At 33.6% G+C, this 12,293-nt stretch overlaps 1 protein-coding gene across 1 annotated transcript; it reads left to right on the top strand.

The window, feature by feature from the left end:
* The first annotated feature begins 9,802 nt into the window (after nucleotides 1–9,802).
* On the top strand, nucleotides 9,803–10,837 carry LOC138035177 (uncharacterized). Its single transcript, XM_068882002.1, has one exon. The coding sequence runs from the start codon at nucleotides 9,803–9,805 to the stop codon at nucleotides 10,835–10,837; it is 1,035 nt and encodes a 344-aa protein (XP_068738103.1).
* Nucleotides 10,838–12,293: the final 1,456 nt, after the last annotated feature.

Below are 12,293 nucleotides of genomic sequence, written 5' to 3'. Positions count from 1 at the left end.
TGTAAATCATATGCATAAGTGTATTTGTTTTTCCCGAACCAGAAGGTCGGCAAATGAGCATGCGGAAGCATCGATCAGGCATAAAATCATATATTTGTTTAAAATTAGATGTGACTTTATCGTCTGTATCATAATTCGGTATTATCATATTACATGGGTATATTATTTCAATAACATGGTGTATAACATGGTGTATAACACAGTGTTAAACGTTATTTTTTATATATGATTTCCATTTTATGTAACGTAATAATATAACAAAAATGAGTTTGCTTAGGTGGAAAGAACTCGCAAAGAGTAAATCTGAATTGGGGGATAAGATCAATTATGTCCATAATGCAATTACAAAACATAATATTGCTCAGCAGACCAGTCAACAGGGATTTTCAAAAGTATTTAAACCAATTACAAGTAAATTAGATGAGGTTTTTGATGGCAATCAGGTTTTAAGGATGCCAAGGAAAAAACGACCACTGAAGAAAGGAAAAGTTCCAGATTACGGCATTGATATAGAGGATGAAGTTGAGGACATGGGTTTAGATGATATATTTGAACGACCTGTTTTACCACAGCAAGAAAAACAACTGGTACCAATGCCACCAACATATGAACAATCTTTACAAGATCTTCTGGAAGGAAAAAAGGAGATTTATGTTGATCCTCAGTACTTTCCTGAAGAACCAGAATTGCCACCAGAATATGATTACGACGATGAGATAGATTATGCATTAGATGATGAAGATATGGTTAATGAGACATTGGATGATATTGGTATTCGAAATTATGAATCAACCAGAAATGACACCTAAAAAGACTAAGACCTATCTTAATAAGATTTTGAAAGATGCTAAATTAAAAAGGAAACAATTAAATGCCTATGAAGCGAATGTTACAAAACAATACAATAGTGGTTTGATTTCTGAAGCTGATAGGCAATTTCAAAACAAAAGAATAGGCAACACACGATTTGCTTTGAATGAATACATCAAACATTATGAAAATAAAATCGAAACAATCAAAGGTTCTGGTATGAAAAAACAAAAAGGTGGCAATGTTATATTTTTCAACAAACCGAAAGAACTTATAAAAAAATTAGATTTAATTGTTGGTGAGATATTAGCAGGTAATACCAGCATTGACATGCGAAATATGTGTGTTTCTATATTGGACACATTATTAAAAATGTCGACAATCAATAGATCACAATATGGTAAATTATACAAACAATATTTCAAAATTTAATGTAACTTCATTATATAATGCAACGAGAGATAGTTTTATCATCTTATAGTGTAAAAAATCAAGGGAATAATAAACCAGAAGATTTTACAACATATTTTACCAGACCTATAATTCTAGACAATAATAAGCAATATGTTATTGGTCTTAACAGAGTCATCAACATGTCATTCACTTGGTTCAATGTCAATGCTGGATACAAAAATCAATTAATTAAATATAGCTCAGGTAATGGTTTAACTTTTAAAAACATTACACTTCCAGCCGGTGTATGGAATTATACAGATTTCCACACATACATAAAAAATGTAACGAAAACTGGTGATACGTTTCCAATCACTCTTGAATTCGACAATACAACATTTAGGGTCACGGTTACATTAGCTGCAAATTACCAACTTGATTTAAGAGCAAGTAATTTTAATGACCTAATAGGTTTTGACAAAAAGATATTGGCAAGTGGAACGCATATTGGACCTAAATTGCCAAATCTCAGTCAAGACACAGACATACTCAATGTTCATTGTGATTTGATTAACAAATCGCTTGTAGACGGCAAAGAAACAGACATCATTTATTCATTCTCAACCAATGTACTAACTCCAAGTTACTCCTTCACCCTCGAACCACGACGAGTTACATTTAATCCAGTTAATAAAATTACAATTTCATCAATCAGAATGTGGGTAACAGATGGAAAAAGAAGATTACTGAATCTAAATGGAGCGGATACAGCTTTTTCACTAATTTTGAAAAGCATAGAATAATGTAACATAAAAGTATAAATGAAACCGTATGAATTCAAGAGGTTTTATCATCCAAAACTTGGTAGATTTGTATATCAACACAAAGGGTCTGGACTTATCGTTGATAATATTTTTAAACCGTTAAAGAGTGTGGCATCATCTGTTTTCAAGAAATTTGCTAAGCCAATAGCAAAGAAGGCATTAGAATCAGGGGTTTCCCATGCAGGTGAGCGCCTACGTAAGGCGGTATCAGAGAGGTCAGGAGACCTAATAATGAAAAAATAGGCAAATTTGAGAAAAGGACAAAAAGCAATTGTTCCATCATCACCTATTAAAGAGCAACATGAAAGTACTGATATGATCCTCAATAGATTGATATCAGGATCTGGTAGAAGGCGTAGAGTCTTCAAATAAACAACATGACAGCAAAATTATATAATGTAATAGTATAAATGGCTTTTAGAACAAGTGAATTTTTACAAAGAAATGAGTTAGTGCGTTTCCAACTTGATGATGTAATTAGAGCCCCAGCCAATAATCAACATCAGGAGAAAAATGGATATACATTTACAATCAATGATCGATCGAGTTTTTATGATTGGTACAATGCTTATTTTGAAATTCAGTTTCAGGTACAAAAATTGGCTGATGGTACAGCCTATGGTGCAGATCGTATAACAGTTATCAATGGATCTCATTCATTGATTTCTCATATGATGATTAAAAGCGCTGGTAAAATTGTGTATGACACTGATAATTTACACAAGGTCGTTTTTGTCAAAAACCTCCTCGAATATAGTGACGATTTTAGTCGCTCAGTAGCCAAAAATAGTCTTTGGTACTTGGATACAAGTCATCAGATAGCTAATGCTAATCAGAATGCAGGATTTGAGGCTAGACGACTTTTAACAACGGGGAATTTTGATGTCAATAGAATCATACCTCTCAATCGTTACAGTTTTTTTGAAGAGTTGGAGGGTAAGATGCTGGTACCAATGCAGCTTGAATTTACTTTAAAGCTACCGGATGACAGAGAACTACTTCAAAAACTTGACGCAGTTGATGATGGAAGGGTTGTCATTGACAGATTTCTACTATGGGTTCCAAAACTGACTCCAAAGGACAGTCTGTATGACAAGTTCATTGGTTCTTTTTTGAAACAGGATAAATGGACGTATCTCAGAGAAATGTACCAAATGTCAAGTGCGAGGCATGGTAGTGGATTCTTCCAGATTTCTTCTAGTATTGACAATGTCAAATCAATTTTTGTATACCTACAACGAGCTAAAACAAGGAATCCGGCGACAAATCCATATGAATTCGATACATTTAATATAAATGCCGATCGTGGGAATGGTAGTTATTTGACAACATGTCGTCTAGAATATGGTAATGGTGTCTTTTATCCCGAAGCTGAATATGATTCTGAAAGTAAAGTAAGAATCTTCAACGATTTAATGTCTTATGCAATGAGAAAAAATGATTACAACACCGGAAAGCAGTTGAATCTAGCTAATTACAATAGTTTATACTCACTAATCTGTTTCGATCTGTCATATCAGGCAGAGAAAGTAACAAGAGATCGCAAACAGTTGATTTTTAGGTATAAATTCAACGCTAATAGTGCTGGCGACAGTCCTTTCAACGTACATGCTATCGTTTTATATGAAGAAACAGTGGTCATTGACAAAGTCGGAAATGAACTGGTTATAGTATAAGCCCACAAATGAAATAGTAATATGAAATCAAGTCAATAACTCCTATTTATTTGTATATGTTTTGTAACTGGAATTATATAACATATATTATATGACTGAACTTCATGAAATCAACGTAAGACTTTCAGATAATCAAAAAAAGAATCTGAGTAATGCTTACCATAAAAGGGAAACAATTGTTCTAAGACTAACAAATGATTCTCTTAATGGAAACGACACTCTTTATGTTCCAGCAATGGTAAAAAAAAAGATTACAAAAAAATCGCAAATTGAACAAAGGTATGGATATTCGTCTTGCTAAGACTAATATTAGAAAACAAGTCGGTGGAAGTCTTTTGAGTACAGTATTAACACTTGGAAGATCATTCGCACCAACAATTGCAAAAACGCTTGGACTAAGTGCTTTGGGAGGACTAGCAAGCGAAGGTGCTTCTCAATTGGTTAAAGCAATCTCTGGGAAAGGAGTACAGACTGGTGGTTTTCTCGTGCCACAAGACAAAGTTAAAAAGCTGATAGAATATAAACATCTTTTATCGACGAAACAAAAACAGGATATATTAAATGCCCTTCAATCGGGTTCAGGTGTTCGTATAAAACCAACCAAAACTCAATCAGGTGGATTTTTAGGAACTCTGTTCGCTAGCATCGGTATTCCACTAGCTACTGATGCTGTCAAAAAGTTGACGGGAGGGTCAGCAGTACAGATTGGTAAGCCACCTCATTTGTCAAAACATGGTACAGGAGCACCTAGAATTGGGTTACCAAAAATACCCCCTCCATTTTATAGTTATCCACCATATGTCACAGGTAATGGTAAAAAAAAAAGAACAACCAAAAAAAAAAAAATCAGGAAAGGGACTACTATTGGGAAAAAACAGTCCATTCAACGGGATCCCTCTTTTAGGAGCATAAATGATACAATGAAAAATGAGAGATTTATCGAACATTATTTTAGAAATATCTAACTTATATATATTATGAAATCGTATTGTGTTAAACAAAAGAAAGTGACTGAATGTACTGAGCCTTCAGGTTACAAAACAACTAAAAATAGCAGACTAATGTTCTTTTGCACTTGTGCTGAATGCGGCATTAAAAAGACCAAATTTGTTAAAAAAACAGGGAAACTAAATAGCCTGTCAGAGATGGCAGGCAAAGGGATCATGTTAGATTTAGGTAATACAGCAGCAGAATTATTTTTAACTAAAGGAGTACCTTATCTTGGCAAAAAAGCAGTTGAAATGGGTAGATATTACACATCAGAAATGCTACGAGATCCAAAGTTACAGAAGAAAGCCGTTGATTATGCTTTGGATAAACTTAATCCGGCAATTCAAAATGTTGGATCACAAGCTTTAAATCAATTGTCGACAAAAATAAGACCAAACAAAAAATACACAACAAACAGAAAAGATCTTGATGGTGGTGCTCTTGATATTCACAAAGCTATTAGTAAATTACCAAAACCAAAACGCGGATGGACGCTTCCTGGGCATCATTACACAGGACCTTATAATGATTTGGAAAATCAACTGAAGTATGACCCAAAAACTGGTCAAATATTGGAAATATACGATATACCGACTGGAAGAACTGATGCAATAGCAATGCAACACGATGTTGATTATTCCGTCTGCAAGGATGATAGGAAATGCAAAAATAAAGCAGATAGAAAAATGGTTCAAGCTTTGGACAACGTACCGTATAATGAAAGACAATGGGGGCATTGGTTGGCAAGAAATGTTATCAATACAAAGCAGAAACTAGGTCTAGGAGTTTCAAAAAACGGAAAAAGCCGTCGAGTGAAGAAAACTGGCAAGAAAAATTAGCAGATGAGTTACATAAACCCATGAAACGTAATTTTACTCGGCGGCGTGTAATCACAAATCATATTGATGAAATATGGGCAAGTGATCTTGTTGAAATGCAAAAATTTAATGGAATATGGAATAAGGGTTACCGATATCTTCTAATGGTCATTGATGTTTTCAGTAAATACGGTTGGATTGTACCATTAAAGGATAAAAAGGGTGAAAGCGTTACAAAGCCATTCAGTGAAATATTGAAGGAAGGCAGAAAACCACAATATTTATGGGTTGATAAGGGAAAGGAGTTCTATAACAAACACTTGAAAGACTTGCTTGACCATAATGGGATACATATGTACTCCACTGAAAATGAGGAGAAATCCTCGGTAGTTGAAAGGTGGAATAGAACAATTAAATCCAAAATGTGGAAACAGTTCACTGTTCAAGGTAATACAATGTATCTCGATATACTACCCAAACTAGTGAAAAAGTACAACAACACAAAACATTCAAGCATAAAGATGACACCTACTGAAGCCAGTAAAAAGATAAATGAAGGAACCGTTTACTTTAATCTATATGGTAATATGAAGCCATTATCAGCTAAAGCAAAATTTAAGGTTGGTGACAAGGTCCGAATATCTAAGTACAAACGGAATATGTTTGACAAGGGTTACACACCAAATTGGACTGAAGAAGTGTTTACAGTTGATAAGATCCACTAATCCAATAACATACAAACTAAAAGATCTCAGATGTGAAGATATTCAAGGAAGTTTTTATCAACCTGAATTATTAAAAGCAATACAGAATGTTTTTCGTATTGATAAAGTCATTCGGAGGGACTATAAGAAGAAACAAGCTCTAGTGAAGTGGAAGGGATACAGTGATGATTTCAATAGTTGGATACCATTGAAAGACATTGAAAATATTTAAACCCACGTTATGTAACATATATAATGATAACTACGGTTTATACTGTAATTGCTACTTTGTAGCCAAAAATATTTGATTGTTTCTGGATATTTATTTACATTTTTTGTTGTGACCATACTTACCACTATTTTTAATAGTTTTGTCACATCTTGGACATTTGTATTCGTTTTTTTGCCATTTTTTGATAGCTTCCATTTGGCGTGTTTTTTTATCTTCATCTGATACTCTTTGTGGTCTTTTGTTAGCAGATTTTTTGTGGTTATCTGGTAAGTCATCTTGTTCAATATACTCGAATTTGTAGCGTTGACCATCTGTTTTCGAAACACCTGTTTTACAACATTTTACACCATCACACACCATTTTCACAACACCAGCATTTATTTGAAGATGTTGTTGAACAGCATACATACTGTAAAAATATGAGACTTCTTTAGTGGTGATATTGGTTGCTTTCACACATTTTCTGTTTTCATGATTTTTAGCAGCAAAAGTATAATCACGACCCTTGGCTGCTTTCTTACAATTCTCTTGCTGCGTGACAAGCTGTAAATTACATAGGCGATTGTCTTTTCTATCATTGTTGATGTGATCAATCACTTTTCCTTCTGGGATGATGTCGTTAAAACATTCCCAAACAAATCTATGAGTCGACATCATTTTTGGTTTACCGCCGTATTTTCTGACTACAACATATGAATAACCAGAATGATTGTAATTGTTTTTACTTGGTGCCTTTTTCACGATATAGATTATGTTTCCATTTTCATCCGACGCATATAAGTCATAAATTGGATGAACAGAATAAACGCGTTCACTGATTTTAATCTTAATCATTATAATATAGTTTTATATATTTTTTTCTTTAAAAGGGTTTATGTGCGTTCACTGTTTAAAGAAATATTACCGATAAATAGTATAGAGAAATGAAAAATAATATCTCACGTAATAATAATATGAACAAGAGTGATCTGAAAAAACTAAGTAAATCAGAACTTATCAAATTGCTGCTAAAGCAAGAAAAGAAGAAACCAGTACCAACACCAAGGACTGTAAAACCAATTAGACCAATCCCAACATCTCGTAAGAGTGTAAATCAAATGGTTCAAGATTATGAAAAAAACATAATTCTTCCACCAATAGAGTTCAGAGATGGATACAAACCAGTGCCAGCACCAAGAACCAAAAAACCAGTACCAGCACCAAGATCCAAAAAACCAGTATCAGCACCTAGAACTAAAATAGAGCAAACAGACAAAGCTCTAAAAGGGTTTACAAAGTCTTTTGACATAAATATCAAAAACAACAAAGACCCATTAGTTCAACTGAATAACACAATGAAGTCTATTGCTAACCATATTGAAAACACATTAATATCAATGAAAGGAGTAAAATTCGTTGAAACTCTTAAATTAACATTCACAAAAATGTCAGACGGAGAAACAGTGTATAAGACCGCATATTTCAACAGTCCAGCTCAAACAATAATTAATGATACACAAATTGAACTAGCTTTAAAATTATCAAAACAAGACATAATAAACAAGATTGCAGTATGGATTTCAGAGGGATCTGGTTGGACTATTCAATCTGTTGACAACCATTACATTAATGTGGTACAATATGAACCGATTAAAGGATGTTCTTACATAAAACTACCTACAGAACTCAGAAACAGTGCAAAGGGATTGATCAACATGAAAAATGAGGATAATGAATGCTTCAGGTGGTGCCACATCAGACATTTGAATCCTCAAGACAAATACCCACAGAGAATCAAAAAATTCGACAAACAATATATTGAGAATTTGGATTATTCAGGAATTGAATTTCCAGTCACTACCAAACAGTACAACAAAATAGAAAAGCAGAATGAAATAAACATCAATGTTTTCGGTTATGAAGATAAACAACCATATCCAAATCATGTTTCAAAAGAAAAGTATGAAGTCCATATGAATTTATTATTAATTACAGAAAACAAAAACAATCACTATGTATTAATCAAAGATTTCAACAAATTCATGTACAATCAAACAAAGCACAAAGAGAGGAAACATTTCTGCATGTATTGTCTTCAATGCTTCAGCTCTGAAAGAGTATTAACTTATCATAAAGAAAACTGTATGCAAGTGAATGGGGCACAAGCTATCAAAATGCCAGCAAAAGACAACAACATATTAAAATTCAACAATTTCCATAAACAACTACCAGTGCCATTTGTTATCTATTCAGATTTCGAGGCTATTACTGAAAAAATTCATGGATGCCAACCCAATGATGATGAATCATACACAGAGGCTTATCAGAGACACACAGACTGTGGTTATGGATATAAGGTTGTGTGTTGTTATGATGATAAATACACAAAACCAGTACAAATTTATAGAGGTGAAAAAGCTGTTTACAAATTTATGGAAGCTATGCTGGATGGAGTCAAATATTGCAAGAAGGTTATGAAAAAATATTTCAATAAGCCATTGAGAATGACTAAAGATGATGAAGAAAAATTCCAAAAAGCTGATAAATGCCATATATGTGAGAAAAAATACAACTAAACTGATGTAAGAGTAAGAGATCACTGTCATATAACTGGTAAGTACAGAGGATCCGCTCATCAAGATTGTAATCTTAACTTTAGAATAACTGATAAAATTCCAGTAATATTTCACAATCTGCGTGGGTATGACAGTCATTTTATAATGCAAGAGATTGGTGAAATAGCTAAAAAACACACATATACAAATAAAAAAGGTGAAAAGTGCCAAATGAATATCAATGCCATACCTAACAACATGGAGAAGTATATGGCTTTCATGTTGGGTAATCATCTGACCTTCATGGATAGTTTTCAATTTATGAGCTCAAGTCTTGATAAACTAGTTAGCAACCTACCAAAAGAATCATTAAAATATACATCTCAAAAATTCAAAGGTGAAAAACTTGATTTATTGTCACAAAAAGGAGTATACCCATACGACTTCATGGACAGTTTTGATAAATTCAATGAAAAACTGCCATCAAAAGAAGACTTTTACAGCATCTTAAATGATGAGCATATAACAGATGATCAATACAAACATGCTCAAAATGTATGGAACACTTTTAATCTGAAAAATATGGTTGAGTACCATGACTTATATCTCAAATCTGACATACTTCTGTTAGCTGATGTATTCGAAAACTTTCGAAAGACCTGTCTGCAATACTATAAACTGGACCCATGTCATTATTTTACCAGTCCTGGGCTTTCCTGGGATGCTATGCTAAAAATGTCGACCTAGCATATCCAGAAGAACTACATGATTTGCATAATGACTACCCTCTAGGACCTGAAAAAATAAAAGTTAACAAAGATATGCGTTCTAATTATTGTCAAGAAATAGCCAATAAATTCAATGTATCAACTGGTTTAGTTCATAAACTGATACCTACATTAAGCAATAAAGAAAAGTATGTTCTTCATTACAGAAACCTACAATTGTGCACTGATCTTGGTTTGAAAATAACTAAAGTCCATCGAGTACTAGAGTTCAATCAGTCCGCATGGTTGAAGCAATATATTGACTTTAATACTGAGAAAAGAACTAATGCTAAAAATGCTTTCGAGAAAGATTTCTTCAAACTAATGAACAACAGCGTCTTTGGTAAAACAATGGAAAACATTAGAAAAAGAGTAGATGTCAGATTAGTGACGGATGAAAACAAACTATTAAAAATGGCTGCTAAACCAACATATGTTAGCAGCAAGATCTTTAATGAAAATTTAGCAGCTGTTCATAAGATCAAAGAAACACTAACCTTAAACAGACCGGCATATGTGGGTATGTGTATCTTAGATCTAAGCAAGACGTTAATGTATGATTTTCATTACAACTACATAAAACAAAAATACGACAGTAAAGCAAAATTATTATTCACAGACACAGACAGCTTAACTTATGAAATTGAAACTAATGATGTGTATCAAGACTTTTGGAATAATAAAGACAAATTCGATAACAGTGATTATTCACAAGATTCACAATATTTTGACAGGACAAATAAAAAAGTAATCGGTAAATTCAAAGATGAGGCAGCAGGCATGCCAATAACCGAATTCGTTGGATTAAGATCCAAAATGTATTCATACATAAAAGACAATGACAATGGCGGAAAAACTGCACAGGGAATAAAGAAGAATATCATCAAAAAGAACATAACTCATGAAAATTACAAAAACGTTTTGTTTAATAACGAACAAATGCATCACACAATGAAAACAATCCGAAGCAACAAACATCAACTTGGAAGCTATGAGCTTAATAAAGTGTCATTATCTTGCTTTGATGACAAGCGGTATATTCACGATAATGGTGTGACAAGTTATGCATACGGACATTATAAAATCTAAAAAGTTGGCTGCTGACGTCACGGCACAGCAGTGCCGGTCTACATACAAGTACCGCAAGCACAATCTGAATGATAAAGTTTACTCATAAAGTTTACTCATAAAGTTAACCAAAATGTCACGCTATTTTGATTATGCAAATATTTGAACAAACTTCATGCATCAGAAAATTTATCAGATCTGTACTTTTATCCGAAAAAATTTCAGAAAATAAATTTATGGGTACATTTTTGATTTGTTAAAATCACGGGGAAACCCCTTTTTTTATTTCCGAGAGTGTCATGCTTTGTGATTCTTTCATGTTCCATTTGATTGATTACGTGAATATTTAATCATGTAGTTTTTCACTTGGTAATATTATTTTAAAAACATATAGATTTCCAAAATATAAGATCAAAAATATGAGATCAAAAATACGAGATCAAAAACACGAGATCAAAAACACGACATCAAAAATTGGTAGCCATTAAATGGAAAGTAGTATGGAGTTGGGTTTGGTAACAGATCAAAAATGATCTGGTACCCCCAACTCCTATACTACTAACATTTCATTTTGGACAGATCATTTCTTAATTGACACAGCCAAAGGAATGGCTTAATAACGGAGCAAGATCAAATTAATTTACCGTCCACAAACGTACCGATTAAAAAGACCAACTTAGGCCTAGTTTGTGCGTCGCGCTTTCTCGGACGAAGTTAATTTCAATTAAATTCGTCCTTCCGTCGACATTAATTTTACCGTGGTTTTACGCGTCGAAATTAATGGGTCGAATTATGGTCGAATTTATTTCTCAGCCGGAATGCAATTCACCTGGTCAGAGGCATAATTAAGAATGTACGAATAACTGATGACGCTTTACACCCAAACCGACCTGAACAGGCCAGACTTCGTATTTTATTCTGTTCTATCCTCTTTCGCTTCGCTCAGCCGAATAGAAAACATTTCTATTATATGTATAGAAGAGACAAGTAACAAACAAATAATGGAGGAAGCCGCCAGCAATGGTCGAGTTTATTTACAAAAAACTGAGCCGGGGACACACTGGATACAGGTTACAAGCCGAGGAATATAAGAAAAAAGTCATACGCTATTTAAAACGACAATACAAAATAGCAAGGAAAAAACAGCCTCGAGTAAACTGGTCGGCGTCAAGTGGTGTGAAATTCACGAGGAGTGGTATATAAATGCCTAATTATCCCAAAGGGAATTAAACCAAGCAACTTAATTAGACACCTAAAAGAAGTACATTTTTTAACGCCAGACGATTTTACTCGTCCTTAAGACAGATAAATCGTGTTAGACGAATTTAATTTAACAGACGAATTGAACTGGTTTTAGACGTCGCTTTATCGTCCAATTAATTTTAAAGTAGGACCTGGAATTAATTCATCTGAATTAAATTCGACGATAGCGCGACATGTAGACTAGGCCTTAATGTTGGGAACTTAACCAGTTGAA

Source organism: Montipora capricornis, chromosome 2 (genome assembly GCF_036669925.1).
Source record: "Montipora capricornis isolate CH-2021 chromosome 2, ASM3666992v2, whole genome shotgun sequence".
Classification (NCBI taxonomy): domain Eukaryota; kingdom Metazoa; phylum Cnidaria; class Anthozoa; order Scleractinia; family Acroporidae; genus Montipora; species Montipora capricornis.
Note: the sequence above shows the minus strand (reverse complement) of the source record. Positions and strands in the feature narration are given on the sequence as shown.